The sequence below is a fragment of the Acipenser ruthenus genome, chromosome 10 (assembly GCF_902713425.1).
Source record: "Acipenser ruthenus chromosome 10, fAciRut3.2 maternal haplotype, whole genome shotgun sequence".
Lineage (NCBI taxonomy): Eukaryota > Metazoa > Chordata > Actinopteri > Acipenseriformes > Acipenseridae > Acipenser > Acipenser ruthenus.
In genome coordinates this window covers 12150676-12170958 of record NC_081198.1, presented here as the reverse complement: position 1 = coordinate 12170958, position 20283 = coordinate 12150676, and the positions used below count along the sequence as shown (strand labels likewise).

Below are 20283 nucleotides of genomic sequence, written 5' to 3'. Positions count from 1 at the left end.
CTTTCAGCAACTGCACGTGGTCCGTCAGTTATGTCTCCACCTCCCTAGCTGCCTTCACAACACTACTGAAGTCATATAATTACAATGGCTTTATAACAACATATTTGCAGTAGAAAAACACTAGTAGTTCGTATTGTTTACAGCTGGCCCCCTTTAGAATTCAGTAACCATGGCAATGTACATTAAAGTGTTACTCAACAGGGTGTGGCGTTTAAAACACTCCTTTACTTCCCCTAGCTCTGCTTTGCTGTATGTATTTCTGAAATATCTTTTTCAGAATAATTGCAATTGTTTTCAGATTTCTATTAACATCTCTTGTCACCCAAGTGGAAATTCCTGTTAAATGCATTAGAAATTATGAATTGGTTTCTAATGGTCTCAATTGGTCTTTGTTGGTATGAACGGGTTTATACTGCTCACCAGTACACCTCTGCTGGTATTCTGATGGTTACCATTAGAATCTTACCTCCCCTTTAGAAACCGTTGGAATAATGTGGTCTCAACTGGTTTTAAATGGTCTGAATTAGAAGCTATTGGTCTGGACTACTTCTGCTGGGTATGAGCTAGTAATATAAATAATGATATTTAATCACTTTTGACCAGTTATCTTTTTCGATTCACATTGGTTATGCATTGGGTCTTCTCGCCAAAATGTTATTTGAGCTTACTTTTGTCGTTATGGTCAGGGACCAAACCAGAACGTACACCTGACTTCACCTGCAGTCACCAGATCCCAATCCAATTATGCATCTTCAGAGTCTATAGGTGTCCTGGTTAAGTTTAAATAAAATAAATTAAACAAAACCAGACCAGCTGCAGTTCACTGGAAGAGGGACAAAGAACAAAGTATTGTTTCTGATAAAGTGTCCACGCACTGTTGGTATAGTCCCAGAGGCGCCAACTGCAGTAGAACTGTTAAATTAATGTGGGCATGCCAAAAAAACATGTCATAGTTATGATACAAACCAACTACCTGACTTACTGCAGCATCTAAAAGCATAATTAGTCCAAAAGCAACACTGTAAGACTAGTTGCATCCTACTAAGCTATGGGATATGTTAAAAAACAAAGTACAAGATTTCTTTAAGTAACATTTTTTATTAAATATGTATGTCCATTCAGGCAGGATATTTCAAACCATGCATGATTATATAAGGTACATAAAAAAAAACATTGTTCTGTACAACATTAAATGAATACAGCACTACATAGTGTCTTGTGTGTTTTGCATACAAATGAAAAAGTACAGTATATATTGTTATAACATTCCATACATTTAACAAAACTTTTCCACAAATAGTTTGTATAGTAAATTAAATAATTTAAAATAACATCTAACTAGATTTATTTCTCTAAGTTTACTCCTTTTTTGAATCCCACACAAATCATATCTTGAAAAGGCACATTTGTACTATATTTAATACAATTGTGTAATAAACCGGATGTACCGTCAGATTCATGAAAACTAACACACACCAAAAACATTGCATACACTGTGAAGTGTCTAGATACAACCTTTTTTTTTAAATTTGAAGAAAAGTTACAGAATTTAACTGGGGCTTTGTACAAGACTAGGCATTTAGTTATCAAACAATTCGTTTTTCATTTTTTACATAACAAATACAGCATTAATAGAATTTTAGCCCACTTTAAGTTCTCAACATTACTCATTAAAAAAGGGTTTACCAACATGAAGTCTATCTCGAAGAACCAATTCTATTCATCAGATGCTTTCAAATATGATGTGGTTAGACTTTCAGCCCAACTGAAAATGTACCTCATACTTTTACCTCTGACTATACTTCAGATTTTTGCAATAGGTGTTATCATGCATATTATTGTGTGTGAAAACAAATCCGATATAAAACAAAAGTAAAATATAAATATTTTAAAAGCGGATGTCATAAAATAGTGACATTACAAGGGGCAACACTTGTTGCAATGGGTAGGATTTTATGTATTATGAAAAGGCAGCAGGCTTGTCAATGGTACCCTGAGGCAGATCTGCCTTGTAGACAAAATCCCTTTACAAAAAATGGTTTGTGTTTTCCATAAAATACAGATGATAGTTTAAACAGTAAATAACCTTTTATACATAAGTATTAAATGTTTATTAAATGTAGATTTACTGCCTTCGTGTTTAAACCCACTGAATCCCACTGGGTGAAAAACATGCTAAGTTTGTGTGAGGTGTGTACGTATATTCAGTCCTGTGAATTCCTTCTTTTCGCCAAGTGTTTGATAAAAGTGAACTATTATTTCCCCTGAAACTCCCTTCAGCTTTTCCCATATTATCCTGTGTGTTGGAAAGATCTTTCTTTTCTCCTTGCACTTGATCATAAGCTGCTGTTAATGAGTTTACTGCCGACTCCAAATCATTTCTTGCAGAGCTACTTTTCATACAAGGTATCTGAAGTCTTGTAGTTGAGTTGTGCACTGCAGTGCTTGGGAAGGAACCGATTGAACTGATGCATTCCTCAATACTCTTCGCTGATGAACAGATTCCATCTGTGCATGTCCTGAGACTGAAACTGTTTCCTTGACCTTAAGAAAAAAATAATGCATTTATTGATTTTTTTTTTTTGAGGGAGATGAGGGAGTCCCTGCTAGAACTGAGTATGAACTGAACAGGATTCTATAGCCATGCTGTGCGTTGTTCCATTTTAGCACTGAGCCCCTAAATGTTTTCTTTTCATAGAATAAATAAGAAGGGTAAAGCCTGAGTGGTCAGGTCATCAGATCCTAGTCATCAAACTAAAATACTTCGGCATGCCGAAAACCAAGTGCAATAACCATGAGATTAAAATGTTAAAATGTTTACCTCTTAAAGCACTGATGACAATAGGCTGGATCTGCCTGATGCTCTCAATAAATTTGATAAATTCAACAGCAATAGTTTTCACTGTCTTCAGATGCTCAGAATGACCATCCTCGTGTCCCTCTAAAGATCCAATGCTTCTCTGTAACATACAAAGCACAGACAGAAAAACAATATATAAAATAATATTTTGGAACTGCTGTTCTGTAGCAGCAGGATAATGTAAATAATGCAGTTATCAAATACAGTGAGGTGATCCTGGGGATCACCTGAAGGGTTTTAATATACTAAACAAAAAGTCATTTTTGATTATTAAAATTAGTAGAAATGTAGTGTAAAAAAATAAAAATACAAAAAAAAAATGACCGAGTATTACATTTTAGCTCTGCAAGAGCTTAAAACAAGACCTAAACAAGCCCTACTCTTTATTGTATTTTGGTTAGCTGTGTCAAAATCAGAACAGACTTAAGCGCGTGCTGAGATAAACATGCTTTATGAATAAGCAACTCAAAATAACCACAGGATTTAAGCTACATTTTAAGACACGTCTAAGAGATAAACATGCTTTATTCCGATTCTAAAATATCAGTGTTTCTTAGTAATCTTTTATAAGGAGCCTATAAACTGAAGTGCATAGCTGCCTTTACAGTATAGATACTGCGTTGAACAATACAAAGCTCAGAAAAGCAATCCATTGCTATTCTGTGGATGTATTCCATGTTCTTATTTTAATTGGGCAGCTTGGACAGTTGTTTTGTTATGGTAAAAAAAGATAAGTCACGTAAAAGGTTATTCATTGTATTGGATCTGTCAGGGTTCATAAATCACACTATTATAAACAGCACCATTAAATTCCTTAGGCAACCAAATAAACCCTTTAAACGCAGATTGAAATGCAAATTGTTTAAACACCTACTTTGATTTGCATCAGAAAAATATATAAAGAATCCATGTATCGCAAAACATTCAAATGAATGAACTGATCAGTAAAACACAGTAATTCTGCTAACAGAATATTCTTGACTTAGAATATTGCTTAAGTATTTATATGAAAATGTTATTCATCTACTGTTTTTCAATCTAGTATTTAACAACAATAACCAAGAAATACAGGAAAAATAGATAGACTGTGTGTAAATCCAAAATTACAGCTTAGGATTTTTGTACAGCACATACTGAATTTTAAGACACAATTTTCATGCCTGCTAAAACAGAACTGATTTCTTCCTAAAATACATTTCTTTTGGTTGTGACCAATTTCTTACATTAAAAGTAAACATGTTGCGCTGTATAAAAAACAAATCTTTAAAAAACGTTGGTATGCAAACTGTGTTCTTATTACAAACACAGATTCAAGCTGGAAACCCTACATGTGAAACGGTAGAATCCATTATGCACAGTAATGAAAGGACCACCCTATTTTATTGCAGACCAGTCTTTTGTTTGACCACAGTGAGACAAAACAAGAGGCACATTCCCCTTTGTCTTTGGCTCCTAATGTGGAAGTGTTTAATATTAACAAAAGAAAATTAATTTGGTCAGAGCAGATAACGCCAGCATCCTAGCTTAGTAAAAGTGATAACTCTTTGGATAACATGTTCATTCCTTTAAAAAAAAGGAACACATAATGCAATAAAGCTTCAAATATTTACTCTTTTTTGTTATTTTCAGAACAGTTGCAGCATTTTGCAGCAATTCTAGGCCTTTAATTCACTTACAAATTAAATGGAGTTTGGTGGTGTCAACTCAAGTCAATTTGTTAATTATTGCCAGTTGCCTGCATGTCATATTGTAGTACCTGGCTGGATTTAAGATTCTAATGTTGACAACCCATGCAAGGTAAGTGCAATTGAACCACTGTTAAATATTTTATGAGTGCCTATCATCATATAAATTATACTTCGAAACATTAAATCAGCATCTAGGCAGCCTATACTATCTTGTTGTTCTTACCTGTTTACAGTGCATGATATAGTTCTGGATGGATGTTGCTAAAACTGAAATGTTCTTCTTCAACTCCTGCAAAAGCTGAATATTTACAAGTAGAATTATTAGATCAGTGGGGGATCTGTACAATCAACAAGACATTCTCATTCTCTGAAAATTACTTTTGTTACCCACGAGAACTAAAAATCTAAATATTTCTATTACTTTGTCTTTGTAAATTGTTAGCATGATAATAATTATATAAAAAGTACAAGATTACAACATAACTTGAACAATCTTTTATGTATTATACTATCTAGAAAACAAAATATCTAAAATTATGTTTCTTTTGTTCTGCAAATGTCATCTTCAAGTTGGAATTCAATCCAAACCCAATCTCAGCTTTTTAGTTTGTATACTGAGTTGTGAAAACATCAAAGTTTGCTCAAATCCAATAGCTGTTCTTTTTTGTTAAATACCTCTCAGTGTCTCTCATGTTTTTTGCCAGGAGGGAAAGGTCAATGTCGCCAAGCAACACAGAAAATGCTCGAAGGTCAGCCCCACTACCTGCTGCTAACATGAAGATGAAGATGCAGTTCCTCCTTCCACACAAGCAGCTGGTAGCAGAGCACAAACCACCTTCCTCTTTTGTATCTTTAATTAAACTCGTAAAGATTGGCTTTAAAGAGGGATACGGTTTCCACGAAAATAGTTTCATTACAGGTAAACAGGCAACACATACAGTATTGCTTTTCAAGGTAAAAACTACATTTTTCTCTACATTAGGAATAATTAAGAACAAACAAAAAAATCCTAATAACTTAAGGATTGCATCTTTTGCTATATCAGATCCAAACCAAAATGGTTTAACAGCTGATAATTTATGGCTGATCCTACGGCTTTAATTCTTACAAAATATGAATTGATTTCCATACATCAGATTGAGGGAATGTGACTTGAACTTCTCTTTGCATCTCCTTTGCCTGGTGCAGTCCATCATCTAGAAGACTAGTCAATCCTTTGCATGCTCCTTCGTAAAGTGGAACAGCAAAGCAGTTCTGAAATGACAGATTAATACATATTAAACTACTGCTGTAAAAAAAAGCAAAAAGAAATACATAAAGACTTTGCATTAAAGACATAATTTTTACCTTGTAAGTTCTTGCACCTTCGCTTCTGTGTTCTGCAGTGTGGAGTTCTGTCCCAGTTACAAGTGCAAGTTGACCAATTAATTGAACTGTTCTTTTTATAGACTGGTTGCTTTTTTTTAGAGCTTCTGTTACCATTGAAGAAATATCTGAATCGCATCCCTAAAAAACACAATGGTAACAAGTTCTGAAACCAGGTTCAATCATGCATTAAGACAGAGAATATGGATTTTGAATAAAGTAAATATTTAATGTACTGAAAAAGCTTACACTTATGCTTATGTGTGTACAATTTTACATTTTCAAGAGATATTTATTTTAATGCCTAGTCAATAACTAATCAATGATCCCATTCCCTTTAGAGCTTGACACCTGTCTAGTTGTAACTGGCAACTCACACAATAGCAATGCAGTAGAATCCTCCTAGAAAAAAAATGGTACCTACCTGAATGAGTAACTGTAAATATCCACCCACTTTCTTTACTTCCCCTTGTAGACCTTCAGCAACAGTCAATGTAGAACCTGAACATGGTTTGACATCAGAATTCCACTGCATTGTAAAAAAGGCCACTCTTTCAAAGGCTGATGTCACCCTTATCAACTGGGATTGAGTTTCACAATTACAGGCAAACACTAACAAAGTGAAAAAAAAAAAAAAAAAAACGTTTATTTGTGGGATTTTGTCCATAAAAGGACATTTTAAAAATACTTCTTGAGCTAGTATTATCCTCAGTGTCTTCTATTTTAATAACTTATTTTCAAGATACAAATGCAGCAAAACAAGCCAGTATTCTACAACAGGGTTTGCTTACAATTTTCTTGGCTTTCATCATCTAGATGTTCATAAAAGTCAGAGATGGCAGTAACTCCTGTGTGAATGGTAAGTATATCAGATATTAATCTGTCTGGCAGGCTCTCATTCCCACCACATGTTCTGAGTTTTTCCACTGCAGAGCCAATCAGTTCTTTGCATATGCGAGGCAATGTTGATTCAGAGATGCTGGAATGTGCACTGTGGGTGTTAATTAAACCTAGAGGAAAACATAACACATGTTTAAGAAATAATGTTTTCTGTTCACGAGTGCTGTTTTTTTAATCATGTGTAATGTAAAACTCTGAACAGCTATTGAGATTGGATTATTAGGTTATACTAAAAGCATGCAATTGTAGGTTTGTCTACTTGACTTCTAAGTTTTACCTAAGGTGAAAAAAATGCTTTGTAAAAAGTAACATGACAAAAGAAAACAAAACACACATTATTGTTGTTTCAAATACAAGGACAAATCATGATACGCACTTTTAATACAAAACTACTTGGGTCCCACCTTATCTTAGCGCTGTATTTTTACCTCACAGGGCTCCTAGGTCCCAGTCTGAGGTAGTTTATAAATATATGTAAAAAAAAATTTAAAAAAAATGTTGTTCTGTTCTCATGTATACTCAATAAAGTTTCTTCATTCTTTAGCGAATTCAGGACTGAATGGGTTAAAAGTAAGTTCAATGTAATGCTACCTTTTCCACTTGAATAACTGCACACAAATCTGAGCTTGAGACGCTACTTAATGATTAGCCCACACAATTTAATACAGTTAACATTCCTGCTGCCATAAGACTTTAGAAAATTACAGAATTTATACTCTGGCTAATGGGATCTGTAAATCTGGAGTTAATAGACAGAATAAAAGGGTCTTAAAATTTCTCACTCTTGTAATAGAGGAAGCATTGTAGTTGTTTAGCTAACTAGCGTCACTGACTTGGGCAGACTGATAAATGATGATTCTACTAGCATTGCTACGGCAACCAGTAGAAATTCTGGAAAGCTGTGGCGTGGTTTATGAGAAAGTTGTGTTTGTTGAACTTTCCAAAAGCTTGCCTTTAGATAACAATACAGTACAAAGACCACAATAATGTTGATCGTCATTTAATATTACCTGAATTTTGGGAGTTGAGAAGAGACTGAATTGGATGAACTCTTATTTCATAGAGTCGTCCTGAGATTCTCCTGCCTTTTAAAAGACTCCTGCTCCTAGTAACACAAAAAAAAGGCATTATTGACCTTAAAAGATATGTGCAAGCCACACAATGTAGAATAATAATCAAATAACAGTGTTAACATCATACAGCCCAAAATTACATTATATTGCTCATGGAAGTTTGAAAGTACCCTGTGCTCCATCGGTATTCAGTCAGGAGTGTTTTCAGTCCTCACGTATTAACATAATATTGTAAAAGTATGTTTTTTTTTAAAAGTTAAACGGGCAACATATATATACTTTTTAAGGATTGGAGTTCTGTGTTAAATATGTTGGCTAGTTAGTGCAAATCTGCCAAATTACATTTAATTTCTAAAGACCACTGCATAGCTCCTGTAATTACTGCTACGGTTTTATTTGTCAAAGGCAGAAAGAGGTAAAACCCCATCTCAAAAAAGTAGCTTAGCAATGCAAATTAACTATTTAAAAAAAAAAAAGAAAGAAAAACGTTGTACTTATGTCTTGACGACAGAAAAGCACATTGTGTGAACAGCATCAAGATACGCTCGGCTTCTGTCCAAGAGTGGCTCAGGCAGCTTTTGTTGTAGCAAGCAGTCTTGGTGATGTTTAATTTGGCTCAAAACCAACCAGAAAACATATTACTTTTAGGGACTGGATAAGGCTATTAATAATGTTTTTGCATTGCTTAGCGTTTTTTACCTTCTTCTTGAAAAAGAGGATGATGTGGACGAAGCCGATATGTCTGGTTCCCACTCGTCATTGGGATCATAAAACACATCATCATCTCTTGAACCAGCATTTCCCTGGGAGAAAGTGGTTTTAGTCAGTGAATTAAAACTCTATCCTAGGTTTCACAGACCCTGATTAACATTACTCTTGGAATACCAAATATGACCTTAGATAAGGTTGTCTTAATTGGTGTTAATGGGGGTTTTGAAACCAGTCCCATTATAAAAATGTATTTAACAGCAGAACACAATATGAAACACCAAGTTTACATTTAAATGTATCTTTAAATACATGTACACAAACTACCAAAACATACCATTAATACGTTTTCTATGTACAGTACATGGTTTTGTTGACTTGCCATACAATTTAGTCATATATTTTTTTCTTCTCAAATAATTTTATACTGTGTTTGAAACAGCTAATCGGTCTGCAACGTGTATTGCAGTGAATCTCCTATTCAATAAGAATCTGCCTGCAGCTAGATAACGTAAGCTGTCCTAAACAATATATTTCTTCTCAAGCTGTCCACCTCCAATTTTGCACCTCTCCTATCTCTCAGTCACATGTTGGAGAGCTAAGGGTTTTCTAGTGTGCAAACAAACATAATTTAAAGCAGAGGTGCTTATCATGGGTTTGCAGTCATGGTGCTCAATATGTAATTTATCCAGTAGAGTTTTAATGAGATTGTTCCCCTATTCCTTTATTTAAAAAAAAAAAAAACACTGTACACTTCTTTAATGCAGAGTACATTTTCAACTTAGAATCTTACATAAATGTATATTCAAGTTCGAACAAGACACACAGAACAATAAAATAATGTAGTAATGCAATGTGTTTAAACAGAATGTTAATGTGTTGAACAAGGACAGCCCCTAGAGACAAAAGGCAGTTACTGTTTGTTTAGTGTCATTTACCCAATGCCGTCAGATGTGGACACAGAGATGTGCTGATGGTATTGTTAAAAGAAAATGTAAAAAGCTACAAAGTGTATAAATGTGGGCAGAATTTAGCTTAAGGAAACAATTTCAACTAAAATCTAGTGATCCAAGCTTAAATCATATTTGTGTCAATATCTGTAAATGCAGTACTTGACATAAATCATACAGACAACATAATAACTTAATGTTATCTTTCTGTAGTTTATGCGCTTGACACAGAGTGTTTGAACTCTTGCTTACAAGTGTCTTCATAGACAACCTAATTCTCCAGCCTGCTTACCTGATCAAGTTCTCTCATTGCTGCTAGGTTGTTCTCAAATTTCTCCAGGCTCCAAACTGTTGTGATTCCCAGTTTGGTGTTCTGAACTTGCACTTGGAGCAGTTCTTTATCATCTGCACTTTCTTTATCAGCTGGTTCATGTCTGTTAAATTAACACAGGCACAGTATGCTGTTAATCTAAAGCATGTTTATATTTAATAATTAAAACATTGATTTTTGGGACAGCATGGAGACTGTATCAACACATCTTAAAATTATTAAGGGTGGTTTTATTTGTTTGTTCTCAAAGACCCCTCTGTGAGCTAAACAAAATGGTGCGTCCATTTAGGGTCATCCTGCCGAAAGTAAATAAATACAACAAGATAGCTCTTGCCTGCTGAAAACTGTTTGTTTTCTCAGTTTGCTGCCAATAGCATTTGCTTCCTGGATCATCACAGACAGCTTCATTGAGTCCCATTGCGGTTGAGCTGAAACAAACAACACTTATGAGCTTGGAAATACAATTATCAATTGAATGTCTGTGTGTATGCATGTGTGTGTGTGTGTGTGTGTGTGTAGCAAAATAATTTAAAGATATGCTGTATTCTGAATATGTATTTAGAATATCGTACTGAATATTCTGCCTTTCGTATTTTAAATTCTGCAGCATGCACATGTGTGAAGGGGGGAGTTGTCTTAAATATTGATTTTGTTTAAATAACCAAAACCACACACAAATAGTTGAAGATTCATAGCCTTACGTTATGTTTTCCATAACTTAAATATGTGAATCCCTTCAGAAAGGCAGTATATAAAAGTAATCAAAAGATATATTTGATTGTTAAACATTTAAAAAAGCATAAAACATACTGTTTTGTGGAACACTTCCTTTTTCTTTTTGTAAACGTTTTTGCTGTATCCTTTCTAAATCTTCAGTGATTTTCTTTTTTTCTGCTTCTAAAGCTTCAATAATTTTTGCATGACGGGTGTCATGATCTGAGAGTGCCTGGAAATAAAGCATAGAGGAATAACTAAATAATAAATATCTAAAATACATAAAGCAGACATTACTGTAAAATGTTTATTCCCCAGTACAGTTAAGTCAAAGTTCAGACACATACCTGTCGGGTAGCTAGAGCTTCCATTTCCAGTCGTTTTTTATTCACCTGCACCTTTAATTCAAGTTGTGTTTTCACACTCTGAAGCTCCTCAATTTTACTGACAGCTTTCTTGTTATTAAGTTCCTGGAGTTTCTTCTTCTGGGCTTCTTCCCCCTGGAGAAATACCAAACCACTTGTTTAAATGGTAACAATGCTCTTTTTTTTTATAGCCCAAGAACATACAGTAGGTGTTTTCAGATATGTTAACTTTTTTATATATTTAAGGGTAGATTATTTTGAGGACTACACATATTCTGAAAAGCAATTAACAACATACCAATTCCTTTTCTAAAGCTTTAATTCTATTTTCGTACAACGTTTTCTGGTCAGAAAGCTCCTTCTGAGCCATCTCCTTGGCAACTTGTATTCCCTGTATCATTTCTTCTTTGGCTTTCATACGAGCTTCCTCAATCTCTTCTTCGAGCCTAAAACAGCAATATAAACAATACACACCTCTCAGTACAGATCAGGTCACATGAAAATACACCAGTATGGAAATAAAAAACAACTAAAGACAAAGATAGTTTACTTATTCTGGCTAACAAACTCCATAAATAAAAATAGTTATAAAAGCCCCATAGTCTTCACATTTACTTACTGTGCTCTTTGGGCTGATAATAATTCATTTTTTGCAAATTCAAAGTCCTTGGGTCCATCCCCTGGGCCAGTCCAACAGGAAACTCTTTTCCCACTCTGCACCTCAACTGGGTGGTTGAATCGAAAATAATGGTCCCCTCCAAGAATAATTCTGTCCCCCTACAAAACACACCGGATCAAAGGGAAATTACGATGGATTAAACAACAGTAAAATCTAGCAAATCAACAGTTAATAATCTGTGCTCTTCACTTGATAAACACAAATTGAATTGCACACAACTTACATGGTGTAGGACTGTTGAATCAGAGACAAGGATTCCGTTTACATAAGTCTTTGCATCTTTAACTGGAGTGATGCTTACTGTACCAGCTATGTTTGAAATGACACTGAAAGACAACAGAGAAAGAAATCATGTGTGTTTTTTGTTTACTCTCAATAAAACCATAGAATAAAAAATAATTTTACATTCGTTATACAGTTACCCAATTCTAGACTTTTTATAAATGCGCACGAAAAAATTGCACCTGACTTACCAGTGATCGTCAGCAATAAGGGCTCCAGAAAGATTTATATCATGGGCTGAATTTGACTTGTATCTTCCGACTTTGGTCTGCCCTTCTTTGATCATATACAACAGCATTTCTGAAAGCTGTGGATCCTCATTGAGATTGACAAGGTTCGGCAAACGGTTATCCACTTTAAATGTAATGCCAGCTTTCTGTTTAAAGAAAATAAAAACATTAGATAAACAAACAAATTTAGGGGAAAAAAATCACATCATTGTTTTGCCTTTATTTTGCTTAATGTTGTTGTAATGTAATTTATAATCTCAGGATATTTTCGTACATAGTACAGATACTTTAAATAAATTAACTGCATATGCTAAAAAAAAAAAAAAGAAAAAAACACATAATAAACATTTAAATAATCAATCCCAGCTGTCCTATACAGTGTTACAAAGAAACAAAGGGACACCTGCAACTCTTTGGTCTCTTCACGCTTTCGTTTTTCTGCTTGCTCCAGCTTCTCTTTCCAAGTTCTAAAGCGAGCAGGGTAATAATACAAATACAATTATTTATATTGTACTGATAGCAAGAGATCAGCCTTTAGGGCAATATCACATCTAACCAGAAGCTAACAAGGTCAGTAAACCACTGATATTTCAGTAGGTTCATTTAAATGTGTCTTAGTATAATATCCCATTCATTACAGTACATAAGTATTTGACAGATGTTTTGCTTTTTGTAATGTTTTGAATTGTCCCGTTTTTCCTCCCCCATTCCCCACATCACTCAAGCATTTTAACTGATTTCAGGCCTGTGTTAATGTTGTGAAATTATTAAAAATTAATAAATAAAAGAATACCTGTGGGCCTCAGCCATTTCCCTCTCCTGCTGAGTTAACTGCATTTTAAGACTCACTATTTCTTGTCTGAACAGTTTAAATTTCTCTGGCTCAATGCCCTGGATGCTCATCTGCGCTGCTTTCAACTTTTCAACTTCAGCTTTCAGCTCTAAATAAATATAAAAAAGAAGAAGAACAACTAAAATATTTAACTGAGAAAAATACAGTTAGGGTTTATTAAGTATGTTGCATTTGTTTATTGAAATAGGACTAATTGAAAGGGAAATAATATGTATATACATTTTTAGACTATTTTTACAACATAATATGATCTCTAGCAATTTCCCCCAGTTGCCAATTTTATTTTTTTTTTTTTCCCTCTAAGGCAGCAAGTATTTCCAGAATAAGATTTTTATAACATGACAAATGTAGTTGCCTCCCAAAACCATGTGCATACTGTACGTGGAAGACAACATTACAACAAGACACTACCCTCTTGTGGTAGCATATGGCAGTGTATTGATATTAAACATTTTAATAATCTTAATCTTGCTTTTGTTCCATAGAATATAATTTATAAATGGAATCTATATAACTAGATGGACACAGTTGTTACATCTCTAGTGACAATATTTGCAAATAGTTCTTATGTCCTGTTATTGTCCCAGGTAGTATAAATCCAGATAAGTTAGTAAACAGTGACCCACCTCTGATTAATTTAGCGTTGGTATCCTCGTTAACCTTGGCAATATTGATTATCATGCGGGCTTGTTTGGCATATCGAAGTGTGCTGAGGGACTCCTCCACATAACTGGCTGCAGGACTAATAGTGGCTATCATGGCAGTCTTTGAGTTCCCACCAAGGCTCTCTTTCAACAACCTGGTCATTGGAAACATGTGAAAACAGATTGTCTCCGCTCACGACGATTTAAAAATATATCTTACCCCCATGAAACAAATCTCTGTAGCCTAGAAAGCATGAGCCAAGTGGGCAAATAACTAGAGGACATTTTTTACACTCTCCCATTGAGTAAATTTAATTAAACCTGATTATGGCAGCATACTACATAATCAGTTGCAATTACAGTTAGATTTTTAAAGCCTTAAAAATGCAAAGTTATACATTACTAAAATGCCTAGTTGTAGTACTGTATATCAATAACTATTTTATAATGCTTTATTTGTATTTTTTTATAACATTATTTCAATATATGAACAACAAAAAGTAATGTGCCTTTCATGGATATTAGTTACGCAATGTCTCTTACCATGTTAGCACCGATTCTCTGTAAGGAATGAAGACCTTCTTCTTGTTCTGTGAGGTGTGTTCAGAAAGGGCAGAAATAACCTTTCCCAAGGTTAATAAGGACTTGTTGATGCTTACACCTTCCTATACAGAGATGAACAAACCACAATAATTGCAGAGAAATCACCTAGAAGAATAACATATTTGTATGATTTTTTTTCAGGGAAAGGCACTTCATATTAAATTATTAATACAGTAAAGTGATGTTCGGAATTGTTTGAGAAGTGTTCCATTCTGAAAGTTCTGGGGCTGGTTGCATAAAAATGATTTTTTTTAGGGTATTGACTTCAATGTGTTAAGCAGCATTTTGCAGCAGCCTTAAACTTACAAGTGGAAATCTAAGGGGATATTTAAATGAAGCAGTTGTATGCAACTGGCCACTGGAGTACATACAGGTACATACAGTTCAAATGTATGAGAAATCATGTTCAATTCTTTGTTGTGGATTACCTTGAGACGGTCTCCGCTGGTCTGTGCTGTGGAGCAGCGCTCGCTCCCAGCCAGGTCCACTAGGTTTATCCTGCTGGTGATCGTGTGATCATGCTCCTCCTCGTCTACAAACTCAGTCTATGAGAAAGCATGTACACTTATAACCAGGAAGCAGACGAAACCAAGAGCTGCACAGATCCCGACTGATAGGCACCATCATATCAATTATGAAAAATCAATCTCTCTCTCTCGATATATTTTTTTTTAAAACAGTTTATTATTAACCAGTTCTATAGCCATCCATAAGCAGGTTTGCCATTCCCCCCCCCCCCCCCCCCCATTTTAGGGTACTTTCATAAATAACACAATGGTACTATAATAAATAATAATGTGTCCTAAAGTAAAACTATACATAAACTAAGTATATGACTTGACTAACTTTCTTATCTGGTTAAAAAATGGTAATATACAATAAACCTCCTGGAGCCTCAGTCGTAAGACAAAACCTGAAAATGTGATTCTACAACTCTGTAAATTTTGTACATATTTGAACATATCCAAAAAAGCCTGTCTTGAACTTATTTAAAAACACATTTCATTAATGAAAGGTCACCTTGGTTTGAGTCATGACTAGAGTGAAGACAGAGTGAGACCTGGAGCTCTTATCGTTCATTCCTGTGGCAGCAGTGGCTCGCTGTTTATTACCCAGCTCAAGCCAGCTCTGGTGAAAAGAGAGAAGTAGAATGTGAGAGTTGGAACTTGTCAGAAAACCTGTTACAATTTAAAAAAAGAAGAAACTCTAGCTCTTCATATTTATAGCACTCACCTGAATATCGTCAAATGAGCCAACTACATTCCTGGAAGAAGTAAAAATGTAAACACATGAATGTTGACAATGAAATGCTTTAAATATACTTTAGTTTTTGGTTTCTGTATTTATGTTATGGTTCTGTAAGAATGCCTGGGTAGATCATGAACTTGTTGAAAGGCACATCACATCATCAAGTTTGTGTGAATAAAATGCTTTTAATGAAGAACAGTTTCTGTAAGGTCTAAAAAAAAATTAATAAATAGAATATCTGTAGGGTAAACTTACATTGACAGGTCTGCTACATAGGGTCCAAAGACTGGGTGTTCTCTTACTCTAAGCTGTGAAGAGAGAAATCGGTTATATCAGCTCAAAATACATTTTGTAAAGAAACATGCTGTATGTCTTATTTTATTTCTATATAAGAATATTGGACTGTCTGAATTAAAACCATAGTTTAAAATATATATTTACACATGGATAATACTGTATGAAATAAACACATCACTAGACAAAAAGGGTATACTATGCATTGTCCCAAAATTGAAAACATTACAAAAGTCAGACATGCAAGAATGCAGTAGCGTGTTACTTCTGTGTACTTACTGGTTGCTTATTTTGACAATTTTCATCCTTCACTACCAATAAATCATGAATTTTCTCATTGTAAACTTCAAAATAGCTCATTTCAAGACGATATGAAACCTAAACATAAAAATAGCAAGAGGTCAATTTTAAGTTTGGAACCAACTTACACAAATACGTTCTGACTTACCACAGTTGGCTAATGTGACTGACTGACTTGGCTATAGTTGATGGCATTGTTGAAGAAACCCCAATCATAAAATGATATCAGTGTAACAGAGGTATATTTCTCCTTCACATTTATTTTAATGGCACAGAAGCACACATTCCTACATGGCCAGTGGTATTAATAACTAAAATACCTTCCTCAGGGAAATACTTCAAATGTTCAACATTTTAAGTATTTGTCCAGAGGAAAAGCAAAACGTATTAGACATACATCTATCCAGAGTGAATTCTAAAAAGAATGACATCAGATTTATTTAAGAAGGAAGACATCTTATTACCTCTTGGTTTTCTGACTTTTTCACTCTAGAGAATAGATCTTCGCAGAATCTCGGTATAACCCCTGCATCCTCACTGAAACCCATCATTCTAATAGGGAATTAAAAAAAAAAAAAATCAAAGAGATACAAACCAATAACAATATAAAAACACTGCATTATTTTACAATACTAAATATGTGGGGAACTGACACCAATGACAAGTGAGGCATAGCACAAGGACAGTGATTGCATACAGAAAATCTGATCCTTATTAAGAATATGAATGCTTACGTGTATGACTTCCCCGATCCAGTCTGACCATATGCAAAGAGACAGGTGTTGTACCCCTCAAACGCTCTTTCCAGCAGAGGTAACGCCAGCTTTTCATAAACTGTCTTCTGACTAGCAAAACTTGGATGAGTTTTATCAAAAGACCAAAAGGAAAAGTCATATACAAAGGAATGGGACTGTTTGGACTCCGGATGTTGGACTATTGTTTCCTGACTTTCCATGAAGACTACTTGATGGGCCTTTTCTGTCTTCTCCCTAGATAAAGTGCAATGTCAAACATATCAGTATCCTCTTTTTACCACACTCAGAGCCCAAATGAGGTGAAACTCATTGAAAATTGCTTGTCAAAAAAACAGATTGTTTTCAAATACAGTTAATGTTTGTGAAACACCTGTTAGTAAGAATATGGTTATATTTAGGTGAATTGAAAGTATAAGATTATAAAGAATGATAGAAATAGACTAACTTGACTTGGAAAACACCTTTCAACCTCCACTCAAACTCTACTGTAAACGAGATTTGATTATTTCGAGGTATAAACATTGATAATTAGATATTTAGTAGATAACATGGCCTATACAATATTTACCAGTAAAGGTATAGACCTATTTGTATGCTTACCGGTTATTGAACGGTCTCACCCTTACTGCCACTGTCACTGCACTGTTTTCCATCTTCAAGGCATCCTGGCCCAGCGCTGTGCTCTGTCTGGTAATCTCCTCCTTTGATGAAATTCCTTTACCAGGTGTTCCATACCCTGACTTTGCACCGATAGATGCTGAATTGGCAGAACTGACCATCTTTCTTGGCTTTGTTACCTGCAGGTTGGATAACAAGCTTCTTCCCTGAGTTCCAATGAGGAATTTAGTGTTGTCCTGAAGAGTGGCGTATTTTGCTGTGGGTTTGACACTTTCCCCATTAGCTTGTAGAGGCGTTCTTTGCCTTTCCAAACTACCATACTTTGTGTTTGCCGGTTTTATAGATTCTCTCATAGTATCTTTTGCATTCACTTTTGCAACTGGTGTTCTTTTGGTAGGTGTTGAAGTTAATTTGTTCAAACCTTCTGCTTTGGGTACCACACATTTGTTCAAAGCAGATTCAGCGCTTACTGTCTGGTAAGACTTTATAGGTTTTTCACCAACTTTTCCAGCTGATTGTCCAGGTGTTGATGGGGCCGGTTTAGTTCTTGGTGTGAATTTTGAGAGCGGATCCCTCAAACTCCCTGATCGTTGAACTGATGTAACTTGCAGGGTTTTGCTACCAGTATCTGGTACAAACAATACTTTATTATTTGCTTGCTGTTGTGAACCTAAGCTGGTAATTTCACCTTGTTTCTCAGTTATTATCTTGTCTTTTTCTGGGCTGCTTTTATCTATGGAACCTGTTCTTGTCCGGCGCTGCAATGTAAGCCTTTTTTCTGGAACCTCAACTTTATTTTCATCATTCTCATCAGGCTCTTTCTCATTCTGTGCACCTTTGTAGTCTGTTTTTCTCCTCTGAAGGGTCAGCCTACCTTCAGATCTGGGTGTACCAGGTGTCCCGCCAAACCTTTTACCAGCAGATACTACATATGTCTTATTAATCTCTTTGCTTTTGTCCAGGGTCAACGAGGACTGCCCAATACTCTTGCTGTTCTCCCCCTGCTCATGTGCTTTAAGTTTGTTGTTGCTTTTAGAAAGGTCACTCAATTCACTGTTTTTAGGTTGGAGGCGCCCAAAAAGAGCAGTGTGATTTCTTGTGGGAGTTGTGTAAATAGGCATATTGGCAAAATATTACCTTACACAGTTCATTCCAAATTTTGCATAAAATAAAAGTTATTTGTAGATCGTTTCACGCCTTTGAGCAACAATATATTTCTTCAGATTTCGTAATTTCCTGCAATCAAGTTAATTTTTTAAACGTTTACTGGGATGCATATCATTCACTATATATAACTTGAATACTACAGGACACATGTAATCGTCAATAAATGAGTAATTGTTCTAGTTTGAAAAACTATCATATATATATATATATATATATATATATATATATATATATATATATATATAATAATACAATACAATAGCAGCACAACCAAAAACGTTAAGCAATGCTATTTTGTTTTCTGCCGCAGAACTGTGTAAAAATACACCTACCTACCAGCGGTACATCGGAATGAAGTCCATTTGGACTTGTTCCTATACTAATGAACGCATGATACTTTGTGCATACACTATAGCTTCTGTATTTCTTTTAAACAAACAGCACATCGTGTATTATTGTAAGTTATTTTCGCAAAGCGGTTATGTTAAACCCATGACCATTATACTTTCTAATGTGTTACATAACAATTTCGTGTCAGCAATTTAGCAAACGTACTTTGTTAAAACAAAGGTATAACTGTGACTTTTTAGCAACAATAATCTAGTTACACCAATAGCGACCTTTCATTGTTGACATAATATTGTGAATCGATACCCTCACAGCGTTTAAACAAGCTTAAAATATGTATCCGTTTGTGGACTGTGAGAAAACGGGCTGCGAAAAACAGACATCTACTTCAATACACAGCTACCGACATTTTTTATTTCAGAAAGAAAGTTCAACAGCAAATATTTCATTCTTCGACTGCAGACAAACAACAAAGTTGTGTGTTATATATCTAAACAATTTCCAATACTAAAAAATCCCCAAATCAAACCAATCCCCCAATAATAAGTATCCCCCGACATCTCATCTGTCTGAACTCACCTCTCGCTCTCCACGGGCCCGCTTCCAATTTTCGAATCTCTATGCTTCTCTATGATTGGTAAATTCTTGTTGTTTACGTCATATGCAAAACAAACCTGCGGAAGTGGTCTAACTCTGTGATGGTAACCATAACAAACTCCGCCCCACCCCTCTCTACTTCGTTATTTCATCTTTTTAGACAAACCCATTGCGAAAATAGTGTACTCGAATATACATTAAGTAAACTAACCTTTAAAATGTAACAAGGGTAACTTAAAAAGACACGATTCGTAAACAATTTATCTTTTTTAAAAAAGCGTGATTATGTTCAGTTAAAATAACATAATAAACTAAAATTAAGTAAACCACTGACAACTAAAAGAACTTTATAAGTAATGTTATTTAAAATTTGCGCATCCTGACGTTTTCATAGTGAATTAAACAAGCAAAAAAATTAAGAAAATACCCTAAGACCGATTATATGTTGACTTTGTTTGAAGATTATATATATATATATATATATATATATATATATATATATATATATATAAACTTGTGAATTTTCTCGATTATATATTATGTTACTCTCCCTTATTAAAATTGACTGATCCACTTAACTTCACCGCTAGATGGCAACGTACTGATATGCTGTGTTTCAGCATTCGATGTATTACTAGTGGAATATACCCACTGACAGCAAAGGCTAGACCTCAATCATGAAAACATATCAGTTGGAGGCTGGTCAGGGTA

General features: G+C 34.8%; 1 protein-coding gene across 2 annotated transcripts; it reads right to left on the bottom strand.

Moving 5' to 3' along the window:
• Positions 1 to 1078: 1078 nt before the first annotated feature.
• Positions 1079 to 20002, bottom strand: LOC117404682 (kinesin-like protein KIF14). 2 transcript variants are annotated; one of them, XM_059031762.1, is made up of 30 exons: positions 19555 to 20002; positions 17443 to 18696; positions 16822 to 17076; positions 16552 to 16639; positions 16067 to 16165; positions 15749 to 15801; positions 15479 to 15509; positions 15266 to 15373; positions 14674 to 14790; positions 14186 to 14307; positions 13625 to 13797; positions 12939 to 13086; positions 12549 to 12612; positions 12107 to 12291; positions 11857 to 11959; positions 11574 to 11731; positions 11253 to 11400; positions 10937 to 11089; positions 10686 to 10821; positions 10210 to 10303; positions 9837 to 9978; positions 8586 to 8689; positions 7824 to 7918; positions 6705 to 6923; positions 6338 to 6525; positions 5896 to 6054; positions 5680 to 5802; positions 4772 to 4846; positions 2822 to 2960; positions 1079 to 2544 (listed from the first exon to the last, which is right to left on the bottom strand). In XM_059031762.1, the coding sequence occupies exons 2-30, from the start codon at positions 18579 to 18581 to the stop codon at positions 2141 to 2143; spliced, it is 5022 nt and encodes a 1673-aa protein (XP_058887745.1). In that variant the 5' UTR covers positions 18582 to 18696; positions 19555 to 20002; the 3' UTR covers positions 1079 to 2140. The 2 variants fall into 2 exon arrangements, with proteins under 2 accessions (XP_058887745.1, XP_058887746.1); XM_059031763.1 differs by lacking the exon at positions 6705 to 6923 and having other exon boundaries at positions 19555 to 19998.
• Between the last annotated feature and the right edge of the window lie 281 nt (positions 20003 to 20283).

Excerpts from the sequence above, each read along its gene's own strand:
- LOC117404682 (XM_059031762.1), bottom strand. The coding sequence starts at position 18,581 with ATGCCTATTTACACAACTCCCACAAGAAATCACACTGCTCTTTTTGGG. Across the intron at positions 17,077-17,442 it reads GTGAGACCGTTCAATAACCG|GGAGAAGACAGAAAAGGCCC; the intron begins GTAAGCATACAA and ends CACTTTATCTAG. Across the intron at positions 15,374-15,478 it reads GCTCATTTGACGATATTCAG|AGCTGGCTTGAGCTGGGTAA; the intron begins GTGAGTGCTATA and ends TCTTTTCACCAG.